Source organism: Meriones unguiculatus, chromosome 3, assembly GCF_030254825.1.
Source record: "Meriones unguiculatus strain TT.TT164.6M chromosome 3, Bangor_MerUng_6.1, whole genome shotgun sequence".
Lineage (NCBI taxonomy): Eukaryota > Metazoa > Chordata > Mammalia > Rodentia > Muridae > Meriones > Meriones unguiculatus.
Window position 1 is genome coordinate 156,960,020 of NC_083351.1, and position 24,156 is coordinate 156,984,175.

General features: G+C 35.1%; 1 protein-coding gene across 1 annotated transcript in view; it reads right to left on the minus strand.

Annotated features, from left to right (window-relative positions):
- Positions 1-2,720: 2,720 nt before the first annotated feature.
- Positions 2,721-24,156, minus strand: part of Tecrl (trans-2,3-enoyl-CoA reductase like) — a 76,912-nt gene continuing 55,476 nt past the window's right edge. Inside the window, exons 7-12 of the mRNA XM_060378730.1 lie at positions 21,677-21,749; positions 20,237-20,280; positions 10,726-10,783; positions 4,799-4,884; positions 3,934-3,979; positions 2,721-3,241 (exon numbers count right to left, since the gene is read on the minus strand). Of these exons, the coding sequence (XP_060234713.1) occupies positions 3,114-3,241; positions 3,934-3,979; positions 4,799-4,884; positions 10,726-10,783; positions 20,237-20,280; positions 21,677-21,749 (435 nt within the window). The 3' untranslated portion in view covers positions 2,721-3,113. The remainder of the gene's footprint in view (positions 3,242-3,933; positions 3,980-4,798; positions 4,885-10,725; positions 10,784-20,236; positions 20,281-21,676; positions 21,750-24,156) is intronic.

Sequence of the window (24,156 nt, forward strand, 5' to 3'; positions counted from 1 at the left end):
TACAACTTGCTGAACTTAAGGGAAGCAGGGAAGGGAGTAAGGAGAGGTTGGGACTGGGAGGGAAGGATGAAAGGGGTTGCAAGGATGTAAAGTGAATAAGTAAATGAGAAAAAGACTGCAAAACAGTTGTCAGGCACACTCAGATTCAGATAAATACAAAAGACATGCATAATGCGGACTCACACAACAGACAGGCAGGAGACAGACCAAAGACACAAGGTGAGAAGTGTTGTTAAGACTTGGGCTTGCCAGTGGCTAAACTACTTAAATAGAAAAAGTCTGGATTTCTTAACTTACTGCAACACCAATGCATATTCATGGCGGAGTTTACAATAAATGCATTCATATTAACTCATTCTCGTACATATTTATACAAAGAATAATTTTAATAATATTTCTAAATGTCATAGTATAAGAACTAAAGACCATACAGCAAGAACAAAATTAGCATAGTTTAAGAAACCAATGTCATTAGACTGTGAACCAGTGTAATTAAATTCTTTTGGAAATGTCCCTTCCTGTTACCATGAATGTAACGGTGGGTTCGAAAGCTATCTTAAACAGCCAAAGTTCTGACTGTCGGCATTGTGAACATACTCAGGTGGACAGTTTCTTATATTGAACAGACACATCTTTGGCATGATAAGCTTTTTTACCATGTTCCTTTTTTCTACTTTGTAGATGCCAGTGGTAACACCTAAGCTTTGCCTACCTACATGTTTACATATTTAGTAGATTAGTGTGAAAATTATAATATATAGGAAAGGTATACCAAGTAGAAGATTAATTACAGAGCAAAACTGAAATGTTAGTTTTTCTGAGAAACCACACAGCTTCCCAAGCTGGTGGAGAGACATAACGAACACAAACAAAGGAAATAACTTTCAAGATTATTTTCTTTTTAATATATTATACAAATCTTGCATCATTATGGCACCATAGTAGAGGTCTTTGTTTCTTGATCAATTCAGAAACAGATATTCCTTGTTCTCAAGAAAGGTACTCATACATTCATTTTGTAAATAATCTGAGGCATTGTTTTTTTTTTTTTCTTCACAATTTTCAAGCATCATAACCAAACTGTAGTTGAAAATAGAACACAGGTCTCATCAGGACTGTCTGGATCCACTTTCTCTGTGGCCTAGATAGGCCACCTTTCCAGGGGGAGGTGATCAAAGAGCAGGCAACCAAGTTCATGTCAGAGACTGCCCATGCTCTCCTTACTAGGGAACCTCGATGGAGACTGAGCTGTCCCAGGGCAACATCTGTGCAGGGGGTCTAGGTCCTCTCCAGGAATGGTCCTTGGCTTATTCATCAGTCTTTGCAGGCCATTGTGGGCCCAGATTTTTTGGTTCTATTTGTCTCTTTGTGATGCTTCTGTCCCCCCAGGTCTTTCTATCTCTCACTTCTTCGATAAGATTCCCAGACAGTAGGGGAGGAGGACCTCCCCTATGGGAGGACTAGGGGAGAGACATAGAGAAGAAAGAGGAAGGGACCTGGAGAAGATGAGGGAGCTAAAGTCAGGATACAAAGTGAATAAATTGTAATAAATAATGATGATGATGATGATGAAAAATAAGAAAGGAAGTGAAACTTCAGCAATACCAGATCATATTCTTGCTTTCTCTTAGTACAAACAAAATCAGGAAGTCTAGAGGACTAGTAAAGCTAGGCTTATGTGATTGATTTACATTTAAAATTTTAAACTGGGAATTTGGGATTTGGGGAAAAGATTTATAAAATCAGTGGGTATCTCAGGCACATGCAAAAATGTCTTGTTCTTCTAAATCTTTGTTATATATTCAGCATTATTGAGTATTTGCTTTAGAAAGTATCAATGTCTTTCATGTGATAAAGTGATTAAGTAAAAAAAAAACACAAGAAAATGTAATTCAACTGCAGAGTAACGAACTAAGAGATAAATTAATCTGTGAAAGTGTTGTTGAACGTTGAACATGAATAATTCACATCTCTCTGACCAGTTGATATGTTTTTAAATTTTAGATTTTTTGGTTTCATACATACAAAAAAAAGCATTTGTTATAAAATACTATTGATGAATAGGACATGTGTTCCAGAGTCTTACAAGACAGAGATGGCTCTAGAGAAGAATCACTGTAGTAGTTTTACCACACTTTTTGAACATGTACTTGTGGATTAGGTAATACATACTTATCGCATCATGTTCCATGGAGCCATGAGGTAAGACAGAGATGCTAGGTGTAAATTTAACATTGTTTACATTACATGCTTAAATTCTCTGTATTTGTATGAGCTAGGTTATTTTTTTTCCTTAGTAAAACCAAGATGTGTCTCTCAAGCTCTGGTACACATTTTTCAAGAACAAATGAATATTGGATGTTAATTTTTTAATATTGGATGAATTGTTAATTTTATGAGAGTTTGTGATCTACAGTTTCCTGCAGGAAAGTGATAGTATTTGGGTGACTGTTTTTTTTCTGTCACACAATATAATATAATTGCCTAGTTTAAAGGTGATATTTCATGGGTAACAATTATGTCCATCAATTAAAATGTTTAATCATTTAGCAATGTAAAACTGGAAACATTTCAATAAAACCTGCCACAAAGTCTAAGGTTTCTAAGACATATGGAAATACAACATGGAAAGATCAGAAGAGCAAGAAAAATTTTAAAGCACCAACCCAACTCGCCAGCACAGAAGCCAGATAATTTAATTACCTCATGAAATAGTGCTATGAATATTAATGCAATAAGACTACTTATTTTAATATCAAGCCCATGAACATAATTCAATGTTTTTTAATATTTTATATTAATATCTTCTGTTTATATCCTTTCATTTTTAATTGTAAGATGAGCCCTTCATGTATGGACTCATGCTCATGCTGTCCTCTTGGTTCAGCTTTGGGTGCTGTCAATCAGGCATGAGTCGCCATGTCCAGTTTAACTCCTCACTTTTTAATATCTCTACGTCTTACTGGAAATATAGCTAAATTCCATCATTATTTTCTATTTAAAAATTTTGTTTTTAATAACTTGTTTACATTATAATAGATGATAATCATTTCCTCAGCCTTTCTGAGTGAATTTAGATGCTGCTCATCTTGCTCAAATTAGAATACATTTTCTTATAATATGAATGGAATTATGGCAGATTTCCTATGCACATATGAGTTAAATTTCTTCCGATATATCTTATGCTTCTTTCTCGCCCACAAAGACATCTGGATACTCATTAAGATTGTAAAAATACCAACTGAAAGAAAAACAGAACAATCAAATTAATATAATCCTGTAGTGGAAACAATGAATTGTATTTTAAAACAATAGAAAAAAATATAATAGAAAGTGTTTCCCAAATGTAACATGGTTTCCTATTAAGTTCCCGCTATTAATGGCTTAGAATCGTATATGTACAAAATTATTTGAAGAATAAACAAAAAAATAGAAATACTCCTTATATATTGCCTTTCTAAAAGAAATCAGGTTTACAATAACCTTCTGGGTGTATGTTTGTATACTAAATTAATGATAACCATAACTAATAAATGGAACAAAAAGGAGATTGATATTACACATATTGGTTTAAATATATCACTCAAGTGATTCAACTTTCCTCTTTGTATTAAAATACTAACTTTTCAAGATTTCATAATCAGCATTCCCAAGGACAGTTTGTAGCAGATGAGGTTTGTAACACAAGAGGCTGCTTCAAGTGAAGTACACAGTCCACAAAAACACTTCAATTTTATTTTCTACCTAAAAATAAATTTCAGTTGTATAACTAAATAATGTATCAGTATTTTAATACTAAAAATTCACTATCAAAATAAAAATGTATATACAATATACACTTGCAAATACATCTACAATAGATGGAGAGTAATTTGTTCTCAGAAGGGATTGATGTACTGATGTCGATTAATAATCAGTAAATATTAAGATTACCTGGAAGTGTTTGTGTCATAACTGTGAAACTAATCCAGGATCCAATCTGTTAATATAAAATTCCAAAGTTAACAGACACCTCTGGCTCATCTAGATATTTTACTATTATGGTCTTAAATAAGTAATTTGAAAGATCAAAACATTAGAAATGTTATGGGTACAAAACATTTAAACATATGAACCTCATAAGGCCATAAAATCACACCATTCCAGGGATCTTCCCAGAGACTCATACTCCAACCAAGAACCAGGCATGGAGATAACCTAGAACCCCTGCACAGAAGTAGCCCATGGCAGCTTAGTGTCCAAGTGGGTTACATAGTAATGGGAAGAGGGACTGCCTCTGACATAAACTGGTTGGACTATCTTTGACCACCTCCCCCTGAGGGGAGAGCAGCCTTACCAGGCCACAGAGATGACAATGCAGCCACTCCTGATGTGATCTGATAGACTAAGATCAGAAGGAAAGAGAGGAGGACCTCTCCTTTCAGTGGACTTGGGGAGTGGCATGCGTGAAGAAGGGGGAGGGAGGATGAGTCCACGAGGGGAGGAGGGAGGGGCTTATGGGGGGATACAAAGTGAATAAACTGTAATTAATAAAAATAAATAAATTTTAAAAAATCACACCATCCATAAAACAAATGAACATTCTTTTAAAATCTTTGGTAAACTTAAAATTCCAATACATCTTAATTTATATAATATAAATCTTACAAATTCCTTAAGTGTATATATATTTAGGTATCTGCCAATATCTTTAGAAAAGACATACCTGCAGGTTGGGCATAATATATTCAAAGCATAAAGTTGTGGGTTCAGTGTGTATAGAAAGCAGTTCAGCTATTTCCATATGTAAATATCATACCTCATAAGTATAGTTAGGACAGGAAACCAGGAAAAACATCCATGTAAAGGGGTTATAATTTGGACTTGGGAAACATGCATTGCTACCTTTTGGAAAAGAAAAAAAGGTGTCAATTATGTCGCAAATACACGTAATACTAAATTACTAAATACTAAATACTAAATTCTTGAGTGCAATCATATAACACATGGAATAGCATTCATCCATAGCAATTTATTTTATAAATTTCCCTGATGAGCCCCAGTTTCAAATGTTATGACCTTTTGACTCAAAGAAAATGGCTAATCATTTTCTAATATTCCTACATCAATGTTACTGTAAAATTGTAGGACACATACATATATAATAAACTAATAAAAATAATAAACAATTTAAGAAAATGAATGATATATAGCAATTATTCTGTATAACACAACAGCTGCTGCTGTTTTGTTCCTGAATTATAAAATATGCTTTGGTAATTCCATGGCTTCTTACAGTCTCTCTTAACGTCAAAGTATATGTGCTTGAAAGTATAAATACTTTAAAAATCTTTATTGAATTAATGAAAATTCAAAGGAACATTTATAAGGATGTCATTTATATCAGATGAGTCTGAAAGTATCTTGAGGGTTATCCTGAATCAATATAGTTAATATTCAGAAATGCCACACAGGTTATTTCGGCTAAGCAATCAGAAATATTATTTACAGCTTTCATTATATTTAGCACATTATCACTTGATATTCATTAGTTTACTCCCAGTAATTTTTTTCAGGGAACATAAATTTGTAATGATTTCAAGTTGAACTTTGAGCTGTGACACTTGTAAAAGAAAATATGAATTATAAAATTACTCTTTTATTCTCCAGAGCAAAATTTAATCAGATAACAAATCAACTAATCACATTTAACTACAAGTGTTAAGTCATAGTAAAATGTCAGCATGCTGCATTCAATAATATAATAATATTAGTGGAATAATATTAGTTCAATAATATAATAATAATTCCTGAAATACCAAAATAAAAATATATGAAATAACTCCCAGATTTCATTACTGTTTACTTAATGTCAAGGATAAGCATGTTGCTGATTCTCTTAGAACATATGTAAACACTTTGTTTAAGGACTGTAGAGTAGACAAAGGACAGTTTATTAAGCAAGCTAATTTAGCGATAAATCATTGCAATTCAGAGGTAAGAGATGCACATGAGAATATCTGAGATAAGCCTCTAGATAATGAATGCTTAGTTCATAGGCGTGGAACACTGATCAAGTATTCAAAAATCCGCAGTTGTTTTCGCTACTTTAATATTACATGATAAGCAGCCCCTGCTCCCTCCACTCAGAGATCCACGTGGAGACTGAGTTGCCAATCGGCCACGTCTGAGCAGGGGGTCTAGGTCCTCTGCATTCATGGTCCTCCTTGGTGCATCAGTTTCTTCAGGAACCCCTGGGCTCAGATCTTTTAGTTTTGCTAGTTTCTTTGTGGGGTTCCTGTGCCCTACCTGTCCCTCTATTCCCACCCCTCTCTCCCTCACTTGTCCCTGGTGATGCAGCCTTGCCAGGCAATGAAGGAAGAGGATCCAGGCAGTTCTGAAGAGACTTAACAAGCTATGGGCAGATGGCAACAGTAGAGAAGTCCCCCTTTCAATGGACGAGGTGAAGGGGATAGGGGAAAGAGAGAAGGAGGGTAGGAATGGGGGAGGGGAGGGAGAGGACTTCAATTGGTATATATACTGAATAAATTGTGAAGAAAAAATTAAAATTAAAAATTAAATAAGGATTACATGATGACTATGTGTTATAAACAATACATAAGTGTATTGACAATGATGTTTAAATGTATATAGTTGCTGTTGGTTATAATAATATTTAAGTATGGGGACTGCTAATTTGATACATTCTGCGTAATTATTTTCTCAGGTAACAATTACTATGGTTGTTTCTGTTATTATTTTGGAACACAAGCTGCTTCTGGGTTGCCCAGCAACCAATCATGTGTCCTCAGCCAGCCAGGTGACCACACCTGGAGGGCATGGTTACCTTGGGACTTAAAGGGCCCACCCCTTCACGTGGTCTCTCTCTTGCCCCCTCTCTCTCTTACTCACTTACTTTCTCTCTCTCTTTCCCTCTCTTTCTCTCTCTCTCTCTGGGGCACCCCCCTTTTTCTTTCCCCCCTTTTTCCCCCCACCATGTCCCGCTACCCACATCCTCCATATCCCTCCTAATAAACCTCTTGCAAAGAATATCAGTTGTCCCCCTGCCTCATCTATTTTTAATTTATAACTTTTTCTATTAAAGTACTATGGGAAGTTTTGTAGGGTTTTGTGTGCTTGTGTGTGTTTTGCTAACTTTGTTCATCTGTCATTCTCCACTTTATTTTTTGAGATAGATTTTTGTCCTTGAACATAGAGCTTGTCAATTTGAAAAGATTCTATGGCCAAAAAATACCAGGATTCCTCCTGCCTCAGTCTCACTAAGACTGTGCTTATAGGCATCCATCAACACATATGACTTAATGTGCTTGTGAGGATTAAAATGAGTTCCTCTGAGCTACCATGGGCTACATCCAAGCAGGGGTTCTAGGTTATATGCATACATGGTCCTTCCTTGGAGAAATAGTCTCAGAAAAGACCCTTGTGCCCAGATATATTTGGTCCTTGTAGAGCTCCCTCTTCTTTTATATGATTCCCTGAACTCTGCTGAAAGTTTGGTTATGAGTCTCAGCATCTACTCTGATACACTGCTAGGTAGAACGTTTCAGAGGCCCTCTGTGGTAGGCTCCTTTCCTGTTACTTGTTTTCTCCTACTTTCCATGTCCATCCCTTTTGTCTTTCTAAGTGAGAATTGATCATCTTACCCTGGGTACTCTTTCTTGTTTATCTTCTTTAGATGTATAGATTTCAGTATGTTTATCCTATCTTACAGGACTAGTACCCACTTATAAGTGAGTATATACTGTGTGTGTCTTTCTCCTTCTGGAATACCCCACTCAGGATGATCTTTTCTAGATCCCACCATTTACCTGCACATTTCATGATTTCCTTGTTTTTAATTACTGAGTAGTATTCCATTGTGTGAAAGTAATATGATTTCTGGATCCAGTCCTCCTTTGATAGACCTCTGGATTGTTCCCAGGTTCTGGTTATTACAAATAAAGCTGCTACAAACATGGTTGAGCAAATGTCCTTGTTGTGACATAAACTCAATGCCCTTTCCCCACCTGAGGGAGGAACAGTCTTGCTAGGCCACAGAGGAGGACATGGCAGCCAGTCCTAAATATACCTGATTAGCTAGGGTCAGATGGAAGGGGAGGAGATCCTTCCCTCAGTGGACTTGGAAAGGGGCAAGGAGGAGATGAGGAAGGGAGGGTAGGATTGGGAGGGAATGAGGGAGCGGGCTATAAGTGGGATACAAAGTTAATAAACTGTAACTAACATTAAAAAAATAAAAATTAAAAAAGGTCTATTAAATATATACCTTTTTGAATTGTAAAAAAAAAAACACATTCCTTATGTTTATGTTGAAAGCACCTTATTAACTGAGTCATTTTCCAGTCACTAAATATTAAAATGCTTTTAATATGAAATGGTATACCAAGTAGATTGGTCTTAAGACTTCAAGATTTCACTTGTTTTTATCAAAGTATTGCTTCCAGAAGATTTAGCTCTCAGCATACCTACTAAGGTATTTTTGAGGCCAAACAGAGACCTAGAGCAAGGTGATGTCTTGTTTTTATTAGTCTTAACATGGACTTTATCATTTTAAATTCATATTTGTGAGGCCAAATTTATTGTTTATTACAGACTTGAGATGCCGCATATGACATGTCATTGGAGACATTTATTGAGGCATTTATTAATCTCTAATTTTAGTGTCATTTTTTTCTCCATATGTATGAATCTCTCCCTGAATGAAAATGTATAAGCATTCATCAACTCATCATCTGCATCCTGAGACACTTGAGGAAATTCTCACCAGGAACTTTTAAAGAATCATCACGTTAGAATGCCTTTTTGGAATTGAAATTTCTGGGGACATTCAATAAGACCTTATATAACACAGAATAGATTGTTTCTTGTAAAAGGAAGACAAATTTGTAGCTGTTCAATAATGATATGCTGGTATGTAATAATGATGGATGTGATACTCAGGTTCAATATAAAGAACAGAACTAAGTGGAAATTTAGTAAACATAATGTATTTTAAATATAGTTCAGAATATAGATAATAACTGAAAAGTAAAAGTAAAATATGAATGCCAAAGCCTCATTGTTAGCATGTGTAGCATAGCTATTTTCTCTGACTTGAAGTCATCCTTGTTAGATAAGAGAAGGCTGTTCATAAGAGTAAAGAAGTACCCAAAATCCTAAGGCCTATAACAAAACAATTTGTAAGGAGAAAAGACTCAAGTTGCAAGAGAGATCCAAGATTACAGGTTTTGTGAGATTACACATGCAGGAGTAGATTTTTTTTTTATTGATTCATCTTCTTTGCCTTGCACATGGTCCTATAAAAATCTTCCACTCATGTGCCTTCTGTGCTTGTTACCATAATAAATTCTTTTTTTTTTTCCAAAACTTACTTAGGTGGAACAGTTTCTTTGGTCTGTCTTGTGCCATATCTGGAATAAACAAATGCCTATCATGTCTTCTGTAAAATGTCACATGACAACATGTAGAGAATGATGATCACCAGCCATGTGAAGAGAGCTAAAGCTCATAATAGGGCCAGCATTAAACAGAAAGGCCAGGAAAGTGCTAAGTTCAAACAGTTCCTTTGCAAGAAGGCATGGCCAACCTAAGTCAAAATATTTTACGATATGTAGATTTTCCTGAGTGTTTGAGAATTCAGAAGTGGCCCTCGCATCCTTACTAAACTTTAGTATCCTTTTCATAGAATGTAATCTACAGAAAACTACCATGGAATAAATATATACAATAAAAATTATAAAAAGAAGGTATAGAAGGACTTTAATCTAGCAATATGACTGCTATGGCAAGAGATCACATCCAAAGGTTTTCTCTATCTATGTGATCTGTCTAGAATGTAGTCACACTCTGGATTATAATATGATCTGGGTGGTATACAGCTATTCCCTTTAATCCCAAACAATGAAGGTAAGGTTAGTTTAGGGAATTAAACATCCATGTTTGAAAATAAAGTTTTGAAGGACAAAAGTGATGAATCAGTGAAAAATATGACAAAATGAGTCAGAATTAGAATATATTAATTATCACAGGAACATGACACAAAAGAGAAATTACTTAAGGGCAATGAACAAAAGGGAAGAAAGGTTTTTTGTTTGTTTGTTTGTTTTGTTCTGTTTTGTTTTTTTGTTTTATTTTTTGTCTCCAGAGAGAGATTATTGCCAGGACAATCTTATAAAGACAGGTGCAGAGAAAACAAGCTGGACACAGGTGAAGACAGAATGAGTTCAAAAATGAGAAGGGTTCAGAAGATTAAAACATATTGCCAGAGTTAGTTTGAGGCCAGCCAGAATAATTAAGTCATAAACCAAAACAAGCCAGTTTGAATCAGTCAGCTTAGCGAATAGTTTGTGCCAGAAGAGGCTAAGTTGAACCAGCAAGCAAGAGTTCAGAAAGAATAAAAAAGGCTTGGAAACAGCTTTAATCTTATCTCCATACATGAGGAAATAAAAACATTTACAGGAGGAAATGAAAGTCCCAAGGAATATATAATTCTAGATCCTCAAAACAGTCAGAAGTGTGAAACAAAAGATGATATGATAAAAAAGTTGCATGTTCTACAATATAAAAATGAATTAAAATTTAAAAGATCATCTTCCTCTTCACTTCTATCAATTCTCAGAAGTAGTACATTAGTTTCAACCTATCTGACATGTTTCAAGGTTTGCAATGAAGGTAAATGTACTAAGTACGAAAGGATTGAGAAACCTAGATTAAAATAAAACAACTGACCTGTGTGATTGGGGTGAGCCAACATTGTATTGATGAAATGATTTCCAGCTTCACAAATCTGCAAAATATATTGCAAGTTTTTAATTAACAATATGGAATTAAAAAACATTAAAACATTAAAAAGCTACAAACACACACACATCCACTAGTAATTGTTTACAACGAGATAGAAATTCTGAAGTATTATATGCTAGGCTGATAACCAGATTTAAGTGCTCTTGTTAATTTGGCAGTGCTACCTGCTTTCATCATATTAATTTGGTAGTCTTCCTAGCATATAGCTATTGCATATGTTTCCAAAGTGAGACTTAATACCAGTATGCAGTCATACTTCATGACTATAAGAGAAATGGTTTCAGTGCAAGTATTAGTTTGATACACTGTTGATTTCAATTCAGTTTCTTAGTTGATTGCAATAGAGTGCAGCATCTAAGCTTTTGGCATAGAGATGCTGTGGCCTGGTAATTCCTTATTGTCATTATCCTGGTTTCCAATGATTTAAAGTACAGCAAATGAATCAGAAACATGTAAATAATGAACAGTTTGGCTAGGTAAGTAGCAGATAATGTACCTAAAGATGAAGAAAGGATAAAAACAAAAATAAAAGATGTAGTTGATGTTGTGGGTTATTAATATATACTATTGTTTTAGCTTTTAATTAAGCAGTGGTTATCCATAAACCAGCTGTATACCCAAATCACCACACAGAGACTAGGATTTATTTAATTAACCTAGAGCACCATGCAGGACAAAAGTTATTCCATCCTAAACCTCCAAGCCCTCATAGTTTCCTACCATTCACATTTCACCCATTATACTTGCTTTTAGTCAGGTTCATCTCTCCTCATGGTTCCAAGTCCTGTCCTGCCAATCTCTCCTCTCTCCTACTCCTCCCACTTGCTTCCTTCTCCTCCCCTCCAGATAAGAATGTCCCACCCTATGCTCTACATTGCTCAACATTGTGGCTGGTTGATTTATTGACGACACAGAGAACAAATGGTGGCATGTTTACACAAACTTGAGACAAATGCTTAGAATAAGCATCAGAATGCAATGTCTGGATTGAAACCAGATAGTGGGGTAGGGAAATAAGCATTTGAATGAACAAGGGTAAACTGTATATATTCCAAAAGAAGAGCTGGTAAAAAGAGTAACATCATTAAAAACAAACCAGTTCATTCTACACTGGCATGTGGTAACAGTGTCCTGAGGGTTATCATTGAATTTGCTTTTACAGTGGTAGAATTGAAATTGTACTGGATAATATAACATGTTTTACTCTCCATATAAAATCAGTGTGGCTCTTATGATAGTTAAGTGGAAATTCTAATGGAGTTTACCTTTGAATTGGTTTTTAAAGAAAAAATAATAATTATTTTGTGACTTGATAAAATCCTCATTAGGCAATTTATTATTTGAACATAATGTTAGATTCATTATTCAAATGAATAATATCAAGATATTAATTATTTAATAACTTATAATTTTATTCAGGTATTTTATGGCTGAATATAAAATAGGAACCTGACAACCAATAACATATAATACAGGATTGCTCCAGTGGATGTGCTCATTGTTTGCTGCTCAATATTATGACTTTTACAAAATATTGTTGTCAATCAAAGAAAAGAAGAGACATAGGAAAAGAAAAAAAATGAAAAAGGAGGAAGACGAGGAGGAAGAGGAAAAGTAGGAGGAGGAACTCCAGTCAACAAATTCCATTCAAAGGAAGACGCAAAAAGACATGTAATAATTCATTTGTAGATTATTTAAAGGATGTTCTTTTTTATAAACAAGTCATGTTAAATAATTACATTAATTTCTGAATATAATGTTATCATATATATATATAACTATATATATATTACATATTTATATATATCTAAAGCAAGAAGTCCAACAGAGTCAGCTAAACTAGGCCCATGGGGGCTTACAGAGAATGATGCACAAACCAAAGAACATGCATGGATTGGACTTAAGCCCTTGACATATATGTAACCGATAAACAGGTTGGTCTTCAAGTGGATTCCCTAGCAAATGGAGCTGGGGTTGTCTCTGACATGGACTGTTGCCTGCTTTTGGATCACTTTCCCCTAGTTGGGTTGCCATGCCTGGCCTCAGTGGAGAAGGACGTCCTCAAGACCAGAAGGAGAGCAGAAGGGGGCTGCAGTCAAGATGTAAAGTGAATAAATAAATAAAATTTGAGAGATATTTAAGTATGAAATTTGTTAATTATGCTGAATTGAGGATTTAGCTTCAATTTTAATGTTTATTGCATGTTTCTTTGAATTAAATGCTATTTGATTGTTAAGGTCAGTATTATACTATCTCAATATTCACAAATCTTATTTATTTACATTGGCATGCTCTTAAAATTATATTTTTACAATTACTAGTTTAATAATTTTATTTTCCTAACCCACTTGAACATACTTTAATTTTTGATATGACTTGTTAACCTGTATTGCTTCAAAAACACTTTCTTTAGAAACTGAAATGGTTTTTGTAAAATAAAGACCTATGAATATTTATTTTTGAAAATAATTATTTCAAAAGTATTTTAAGTAAAAATTTTATAGTATTTTAACTGTAAGATTCAAAATAAACCCTAAACTGTTTGAATCAATTTGTTTTATTTGCATTGACTATTAGAAATAAAATTTTAGTTAATAAGTTATAAATTGTTTTCTTCATTGTGGATTTGGTTGAATAATTTATAATTTTTATTTTTGCTTCTATAATGTACCTCATTATCACAGTTTTTTACAATATGTCATTTGTTGTAAATGCATAGATTTTGTTCAGAAATTATTTTGTAAATTTTTAAAAATATTTAATGCAGGTTTACTGGGTGCAGCTCTCAGCAGGGAACCTACTGGAATAAGGGGGAGATAGAAAGACCTGGAGGAGCTCCACAAGGAGACGAATCGAGCCAAAAATCTGGGTCCCCCCTCGGGGGCACTGCAAAGACTGATAACTCAACAAGGACCATGCACGGAGAGGACCTAGACTGCCTACTCAGATGTAGCACAGGGACACCTCAGTCTCCTTGTGGGTTGCCTAAGACAGCAGGGGCAGCACCGGCATGAAATCAGTCATCAACATGTAGAAAAATGCAAATAGATCCATATTTACCACCCTGCACAAAACTCAAGACCAAGCAGATCAAAGACCTCAACATAAAACCAGATAAACTAAATCCAATAGAAAAGAAAGCGGGAAATAGCTTTGAACTCATTGGCACAGGAGACAAGTTCCTGAACAGAACACCAACAGCTCAGGTTCTAAGATCAACAATCAATAAATGGAACCTCATGTAACTGAATAGCTACTGTAAAGCAAAGGACACTGTCAACAAAACGAAATGACAGCCTACAAACTGGGAAAGGATCTTCCCTAACCCTACTTCTGCCAGAGGGCTAATACCCAGAATGTATGAAGAACTCAAGAAATTAACCGTTCAGGATGGCAGACAGAGTAGACAACAGCAGTGGTTGAAGAGAAGCAAGAGGAAAGGAGACTACCATAAACGTCCTCGGAAGGACTCCATCCACCAGGGGATCGATCAAAGCAGATATCGGTGACTCACAGCCAAACTTTGGGCAGAGTGCAGGGAGTCTTGTGGAGTGTGTGTGTGGGGGGGGGAGGGGGGCAATTGGAGGGTCTAGAAGTAGCCTGGGGGGAAGGGACTGCTCAGATGTAGCCGATAGGCAGCTCAGTCTTCTTGGGATTTCCCTAGCAAGGAAAGCAGGAACTGTCTCTGAGTTGGACTCTGTTGCCTACTCTTTTTCACCTGATGGGGTGGCCTTGCCAGGCCACAGAAGATGCAACCAGTCCTCATTTTGTGGACTTTCAAAATCATACACTGAGTTTTGAGAAGTCAAAAGATCGATAACTTACACTGGAATGAGTAATGACGCAAAATATATTAGTGGCATCTTTTCCATGAATTCTTTATATATTGGCTTTAATATTATGGACCATCAAAATTTTTATGGCCCATTAGTAGTTACTGATTTTAGTTTACGTCATGACTATGTCTATTAGAAGATTTTCTGAAACAGTAATTTCAAAATAATAAAATATAAACATTATATTAATTTTATTTTATAATTTTTTTTGTTTTTGTTTGTTTGTTTGTATTTTAATAACACTGGAAACATTGCGGGCCTCAGAGGTCCGACCTCAGTTTAGAAGAAGTTTTTTTACTCCTTTCTCCTTGAGGGACATTGTTAAGATGTCCACCCTTTGTCCATTTGTGGTATTCAGAAACTAGAATCTTTTCGACAAACCGACTTCCTCAACATGGTCTTTGCTGTTTTCTTCAGTGTCTTCATTTTTCAACTTCATTTAAAGTTGGTTTCTTTACAAAGATCAACCAAATTCAATTGTAATCAAAGATTTCTATGCACTATACCAATATAGCTATATGGTTATTACTTATATAAGTAGTTGCAGGGAATTTGAAGTGGGAATAACAACATATGACAGACTCTTGAATTTTAACTTAGTATTCAGTAAGAAAAAATTCAAAACTATATGTATTGATTCAAATCCTAACCAACTGAATATGAAGGCACAGACTTCTTCACGAAATATCCAAAAGCAGTTTTCTGGTCTCTCTGCTCATCAGAACAAGCCCCAGCTCTCTGCCTGTATTGCAAGCTATGATATACGTTGTACACATCCATTTGCCTAATCAACTCCACCTGCTTTATGCTTGAGGTTCTTCTATGCTTTTACAAGATAAACAGCACCACATACAAACAGCTTTCTTTTCTAAGAATATTTGTGTTTTATCATAACAGGGAGAGGAAATACATGTAAACAGATAACAAATGTTGATACTAGAGACAGAACAAAACTCAAGAGCTATTTGAAGACTCAGCAAGCCTGTATGGAGTTTTGTTTTCCTTCCATCTCATTAATAACTGAAGATATGAAAAAAGGCAAGGGTACACTTTTTTTCCCTCCTGAATGTTAGCTGTTTAAATGACTGGCAAACCATGATTGCCTTTACAGAATGAAAGCTAAGTGGAGTTGAAATGATATTTTAAAATGTACTACTTATGCAAAGAAGTCTGTTTTAGAATTTTGACTTTTTACTTTATTTCTGTAGCTTTTAAAGCAGGTTGCTTTTAGAGAATAAAATATGGTTGTGGAAATATGAAAAAATTAATACACAATGTATTAAAAAATAAAATCTATATGTGTACTTAATAGGAACAGTGATTCTAACATCTATACATTTTTTTCTGAATATATTCTTATTTTTTTGAGTGTTTGATTCCTGCACATATTTAAGAGATAAAGATTAGAGTTCAAAAACAGAAAAAAAAAATACTTCAGAACCTAGAATTACTATTGTGAGATGTAAAGAAATATTTTATCAGACATCTGTTCACAAAATAAATATATTTTATATAAATTTATATAAATATAAATATATTTTGTGAACATTTTCTGTAACCTATGCCAATCTTCTTAAAGTATTAGGTAACAATTTCAGTAAAAAGACGTGATATGCAGCAAAATGATGAATTATATTTAATGTAAAGTAAGGGGAAATGTGTTCACAAGTGATCAAGAAAAAACTGTCATACATTCAAAATGGTTTGAATATTGTCAAACCAGGTAACGGTCTATTCTACACATCAAGTAAAGCAAAATAAATTAAAATGACTGTCCTATTTTTAATATTCAACAGTATATAAAGCAATAAAGATAATATCATTCTTGCAAACATAATTTTAAAAGAAAAATTTAGTACCTGCAAATGAGTTATATATGATTGAAATATATATTAATACTTATCATTTTCCTTTTGATCATCCTATATAATAATTGACTGAAGTTTTTTCTGTTAGTTTAATGCAAGATAATTTACAATCTTTGAACAAAAACAGAGATGTTAATTTCTTTAGGAATAAAAAACACTTGGAGCATTCATTAAAATGAAATAGTCTTAAACATGTTTATTCATTTTTATGAATGAATAAACTATCCTCAAGTTACCTAGTTATGTTTGCAATGCAAGTAGATCTTTTGAATTTAGATATTATATAAGAAATTGATATCTGTGTGGCAAACCTAGCAATATTAAGAATATCCTGAGTCAACAACTCTATTTTACTTATCATCATAATTTATATTTGCAAGAGATTCAGTGAAGACTTATTTCTCACTTGCGAATTCTGATTTGCTGTTGAGTAAAATTATCTTCATTGCTTTCAGTTTTAAGGAAGGTCATAGAACGTCTCTAATATTTCCACGTTTCTCTTCACTACATTTGCATTAGATTGTATTTACTATTACAAATATTGATTGCAAGAATATTATCTTGCTAGACTTCACTTCACCTATTTTTCTCAGGATTGTATATAAGATAAAATTGATGAATGTAAATGAAAACAAGAATAACCAACAGATCAATGGAGAGAAAACAAATTCGTTGCATGTTTCAAGACTTTAGAAGTTTGTTTATGTTTAGTTATGTATTTACTATAGAATATTTCTGACATAAATTTATAGAAAAACTATCTTCAAAATTATATTTTTGCATGGGCCTTTTATATTTGATAGAGAAATTGGTAGATAGTTATAGCACATTGGAGAAAAATGCAATAATTCAACAATAGCGCATGAAGGGAATCGTAATTACACCAAAACACCAAAATGAGAACATAACCATGAGGACTGCAGTAGGACTAAGAAAAATCAGAGCAATAACCATAGGTGAATATCAAGAACCCAACTCTATGTAAGAATTGAAATATGTGGTTATTTTAGTTTTCAAAGAAAGTATTTTCTGTGCCAAACTTTTCTGAGTAGTTCATTGGTAAGAATTAGTAATAAAAACATGAAAAAATAAGGTACAAGGATATTCTTGTCTGAATAATGTACAGTGTGAAAACTGAATTTTTAATTAAATTTTTATTTTTTATATTAATTACAGTTTATTCACTTTGTATCCCAGTTGTATCACCCTCCCTCATTCCCTCCCAACCCCTCATCTCCTCCCTGACCCTCTCTATGTCCACTGAGAGTGGAGGTCCTCCTCCCCTTCCACCTGATCCTATTTTATCAGGTCTCATCAGGACTGGACGCATTGTCTTCCTCTGCAGCCTGGAAAGCCTGCTCCCCCATGGGGGGGAGGGGGTCTGGCATCAAAGAGCCAGCCACTGAGTTGGTGTCAGAGACAGTTCCAGTTCCCATTACTAGGGAACCCACGTGGATACTGAGCTGCCATGGGCTACATCTGAGTAGGGGGTCAAGGTTTTATCGATGAATGGACCTTGGTTGGAGTATCAGTCTTAGAAAAGACTCCTATGTCCAGATATTTTGGTTCTGTTGCTCTGTTTGTGGAGCTCCTCTACTCTCCAGGTCCCACTATCTCCTCCTTCTTTCATAGGATTCCCTGCACTCTGCAAAAAGTTTGGTTAAGAGTCTCAGCATCTGCTTTGATACACTGCTGGGTAGAGTCTTTCAGGGGCCCTCTGTGGTAGGTTCCTGTCCTGTTTCCTGTTTTCTCCTTATTCCAATGTCCATCTCCATTGTCTTTCTGAGTGAGACTTGATTATCTCACCCAGGGATCTCCTCCTTGTCTAGCTTCTTTAGGTGTACAGATTTTAGTATGTTTATCCTGTATTATAGGTCTAGTATCCACTTTAAGTGAGTATCAGTATATACCATGTGTGTCTTTCTGCTTCTGGGAAAATTGAATTTTTAATGTGCATTGCCTTTTTAAAGAAATTCTAAAAATTAGTAATATTTCATATTTACTTAGTAAATGTAGCTATCCTACTGTGTGCAAATTTAGTCATTACTACAATAAGGGCTAACACATAATATGTCAAAAAAGTAAAGCCAAAATAAACATATAGATACTTGCCTCATAGACTGATTTATTTTCAAAAAAAGAAAAAAATTGTGTGCTCGAAATAATTAGTATAAAATGAAATGAATAAGCATGCTTGCTCACATGAAATGGTGAAGATAAAAAGCATGATGATAACAATTTATAAAGAGCCAGTCCCTGGTAAACTACTCCTTAGAACTAAATAAATCCATACATGGTCCTTGCTTGAGGTATTAGTCTCAGAAAAGACTCCTGTGCCCAGATATATTTGCTCCTTGTGGAGCTCCTATCCTCTCCACGTCTTACTAACTCCCCCTTCTTTCATATGATTCCCTGCACTCTGCCCAAAGTTTGGTTATGAGTCTCAGTATCTGCTTTGATACACTGCTAGGTAGGGTCTTTCAGAGGCCCTCTGTGGTAGGCTCCTGTCCTGTTACTTGTTTTCTCCTACTTCCAATGTCCATCCCATTTGTCTTTCTAAGTGAGGATTGATCATGTTACTCTGGATCCTCTTTCTTGTTTATTTTCTTTAAGTGTATAGATTTCATTATGTTTATCATATCTTATATTATATAAGTATATACTAGTATATACTATATATATGTGTGTGTGTGTGTGTGTGTTTGTGAGTATATACTATGTGTGTCTCCTTCTGGGATACCTCACTCAGAATGATCTTTTCTATATCCTACCATTTGCCTGCAAATTTCATGATTTCCTCATTTATGATTTCTGAGTAGTATTCCATTGTGTAAAAATACCACAATTTCTGTATGGATATAACGTAGAACCTCTGCTTGGATGTAGCCCGTGGTAGCTCAGTAACCAATTGGTTTCCCATAGTAAGGGGAACAGGGACTATTTCTGACAGGAACTGAATGGCTGGCTCTTTGACCTCCCGACCCCCCAAGGGAGGAGTAGTCCTGCTAGGCCACAGAGGAGGACTTTGTAGCCAGTCCTGAAGATACCTGATAAAACAGGGTCAGATGAAAGGGGAGGAGGTCCTCCCCAATCAGTGGACTTGGAAAGGGGCAGGGAGGAGATGAAGGAGGGATTGAAAGAGAATGAGGGAGCAGGATACAGCTGGGATAAAGAGTTAATAAAATGTAACTAATAATAAAAATTTAAAAAAAGAACCATATAAACAGATGCAATTTTTTCTAACTACAGAATAAATAAACTGATAACTTATTAAATAGTTTTTGATATTTTTCTATTAGACTCATAAAAATATTTGTCCTCAGAATTTTGTAAGTTCACAAAAGTGTAGATGATAACAAAAAGATCATGGATCCTAAATTTAAATGTAAATATATTCCAATAATTATGGTTATAAAGTACTGCAGAATTTTGGTAGGAATACTTTATTTATTTTTATTTTACGTAAATTGTTTTTCTTGTTTGTATGTCTGTGTGAAGGGGTCAGATTTTTGAGCTATGGACAGTTATGAGCTTCCATGTGGTTGCTGGGATTTGAACCCAGACCCTCTGGAAGAGTGCTGTTATCTTCTGAGTCATCTTTCCAGCCCAAAATACATATTTTCTACATAGCTAAACACAATTTCTACATACACAGATTTTCCTCAACATGATGGATCTTGCAATTTTTGTACAAAATTAAAAACATCAAAAAGAAAACTGTACAATACATACCAAAAAGTTGATAGCAGAAACTGTTATTTGCCCATTTCCAAATGCTGTAAGTGGGAAGAGAAGATGAGATGGAAGCAAGCATTTCTATCTGGGTCATTGTACTGAAGACATCACAAATATAATTACAGGATCCATGTGCATTTGAAACTTAATATCTGTTTTAATTTCTAAATGCTCAAATTATTTTTGTTTACTCTTGTTCCTTTTTGTTGTATTCTAATAACATAGAAAAGAAATGGAATCTAAAATTACCTGTGTATTGCTAGGCTTTCTGAAAGCAGAGCGCATCTTGCTAAGTTCTCTTTTTTTTTTTTTATTCTTTTTTTTTGTTGTTTATTATTTATTATAATTTATTTATTTATGTTAATTACAGTTTGTTCACTTTCTTTTTTTTATTTTTTATTTTTTATCAGTTACATTTTATTAACTCTGTATCCCAGCCATGTCCCGATCCCTCATTCCCTCCCAGTCCCTCCCTCCCTCCCTCCCTCATCTCCTCCGTGCCCCTTTCCAAGTCCACTGATAGGGGGGACCTCCTCCCCATTCATCTGATCCTGTTTTATCGGGTAGCTTCAGGACTGGCTGCAAAGCCCTCCTCTGTGGCCTAACAAAGTTCTCATTTTAAACATACGTTCAACATAGTCCAGCAAGTTGTAGCACCTCTTGAGGTCCTTTCGTTGTTTAATTTTGTAATTGAAAATCAACCCTATTTCTTTTATTTGTACCTGTCATATTTATTATTTTACTTGTATACATTTTGAATCTGCTTTGTAGTCTGCACTTTTGTAAATGCTTCGTAATTATCATAAGACCAAGACATGGCTTTTAATTTTTTAAATATGTTTATTTGTAGGGGAGTCTATAACCATTCCGTGTTGTACTCGTGGAGGTCATCCATATGTATTTATATGTAATATGTGTGTATTCACATATATACCACATTATATATTATGTATTTATACATTGTATATATATTAGATAGTAATAAATGTATGGATATATAAATACTGTGTGCATACACACTTAGTCTGGGGTTCATTTAGTACTGTTTGTATGCACATGTTTTTAAGCCTGACCACTTAAGATTAGCACCTGTTAGAGGATTCGTTTCTGGGGAAAACTGATTCTTTCTTAATAGCCTTAGTGACGCAGCGGTCAAACAAGCTTTTTTATTTTTTTACTTTTTTGTCATTTCAATGCCTCTTTTTCAACAGTCAACCAGCAATTTCTTAGTACTCCTACAGAGATAGAAAATATCCATGTCAGCCATATTTAGTCTTTCAAGACTACCTAAAATTTTAATAGATTATGATATAGAAGAAACTGCAAATTGATTTTTCCATTAATTATTCTCTTAAATACAAGATGTTTGCTTCTCATGTAAATAAGAGCTGCACTTGGATGTTAGCATATGGTTGTTTAAGGAGAAACGGTACCTACATGGTGGTGTATATCTTGGGTGATTAATATAATAAGCCATCCAAGAAGTGAATCCCCAATAAAATGCACAACCCTACAAGTAAAAGAAGACAAAAAAGTTATAGAAAGTACGTAGTATGAAATATATTAATTTTTATTTTTTTCTTTATTTTCATTATTTATTAAAATTTATTCACTGTGTATTGTAGCTGTAGCCCCCTCCCTCATCTCCTCCTGGTTCCACCCTTCCTCCCTCTTACTCCCACTATGTCCTTCCTCTAGTACACTGATAGTGGAAGTCCTCCTCCCTTACTATCTGACCTTAGCCTATCAGGTCTCATCAGGACTGTCTGGATCCTCTTTCTCTGTGGCCTCATTAGGTCACCTAGTCAGGGGAAGGAGATCAAAGAGCTGACCACTCAGCTCATGTCAGAGACAACTCCTGCTCCCTTTACTAGGGAATCCCCATGAAGACTGAGCTGCCCAGGGGCTACATCTGAGTGTGTGGGGTGAGGTCTAGGTCCTCCCCATGCATGGTCGTTGGTTGATTCATTAGTCTCTGCAGGCATCCCTGGACCCAGGGTTTTTTGGCTCTGTTGGTCTCCTTGTGAAGCTACTGTCCTCTCCTGGTCTTTCTATCTCCCAATTCTTTCACTTGGTTCCCTGCGCTCTGCCCAAAGTTTGGCTGTAGACTCTCAGCACCTGCTGCTATAGCCTGCTGGGTAGAATTTTTTGGAGGTCCTCTGTGCTAGGCTCCTGTCATGTTCCCTGTCTTCCCCTACTTCCAACATCTATACTGTTTGTCCTTCTGAGTGAGGTTTCTGCCTCTTGCCTAGGGTCTTCCTTGTTGTTTAGCTTCTTTAGTGCTATAGAGTTTAGTATGTTTATGCTATATTATATGTCTAATATCCACTTATAAGTTGGTATATACCATGTGTGTCTTTCTGTTTCTGGGATACCTCACTCAGGATGATCTTTTCTAATTCCAACCATTGGCCTGCAAATTTCATGATTTCCTTGCTTTTAATTGCTGGGTAGTAGTATTAATTATGTTTTCAATGTAGTGTTTGAAAGCTTTTTATTATTTTATTTTTTATTTTTTTGGTAGCTTCTTAACCTTTGGCACCTGTTGATTCTTATCTTTTTTTTTCATGGCAGGTTCTAGCATCACACCGGAAGCTTCCTTTTCAAATAGATTTAAGGAATCTGATTCAAGGTTCAAATTGAATAAATTTTCAGGCATTGTCTACTTTATATCCTGTGTTCCTGTAGAGTTTTTTTTTTTCTTCTTTTCATATATTTTACCGAAGAGGCCGGCTATTACATGGGTCATGGGTCTGGCACAGACATATCCATTGGAAAAGGCAAAAGTCATGAAGCCAGCATAGCTGTTTGACACAATTCCAGCAAAGCTGAGAAGAATGCTGAGATCACTGTCATTTTTGTCTTTCACTGTTAGGTTTTGTTCTCAGTGTGTTGCATTTTTTTGGGAGGAGGGGAACTTCCTTTGTTATGATTCATTTTATGACTTTTCCTGAGAAATTTAAGCGTTAGTCTTTTTAGGAAAGTCTTAAACTTAAGATCTCTTCCGTTTTTAGGGAAATAACTTTATCTAGCCCTATTTGGAAGATTTCCTTAGGTTCTGTGGATTGTGATAAGCACAGATCAGCACTAAGGTACGTCATGACTCCAGGAATCTTTGTGAGGTATCTGTCCCTAAAAACACTCAAACAATGTAATTGGAACAGGACAAACTTTGAGATACTTTAATTGGTGACAGATTCAAGACCTCTTTTCACAATATGCTTAGATTATCTTAGAATGAAGTTTAAAGATAGGAGATCAGGCAGGATACTTCCTAGAATAGAATTCAGTAAATAAGATATGTTGACTAAACTATCTTGTTTCTATTTTATAGCATAGATGGTGAAAGGGTAATATGAGGAGTTAGGTATTAGTATTTTCATTCATGAAAAGATGGGCTCAGATATTTTCTGTTTGTTTGAATTGATTAAAACTACGAATACTGTCAGCATAAAAGGTTATCATAGGATAATGTGATTGCTTTGATGAGACATTTTTTAGACTCTTTGAATTGAAGTTATAGGGCTGATAATACAAGTAACATCTGTTCTATTTGCGACTGAACTTGTAACCCTAGACATGTAATAAAGAATCAAACACATGTCCAGAGCAAAAATAATATAATCTGTAATTTTTGGATAATCATTAGTCTGTCTTTGTTCTGTGAAACTTGCGTAAAGAAGAAACCTGATTGCTGGCCAGTCAGAGCTAAAAGATACTCCTGATCACCAGGCCTGACTCACTCCTTCTTATCTCCTCTCAGGCCACTCTGTCAGTGGCAGGCAGACCCCTGGCATAACTCTTCCTTACAGGTGGTCCGGGTGTGCATAAGAAAGCAGGCTGCACGAGCCAGAGAGGGAAACATGTAAGCAGCACATTCAAAGCCTCTGCTGCTGGAGTTTCTGCTGGCTTCCTTC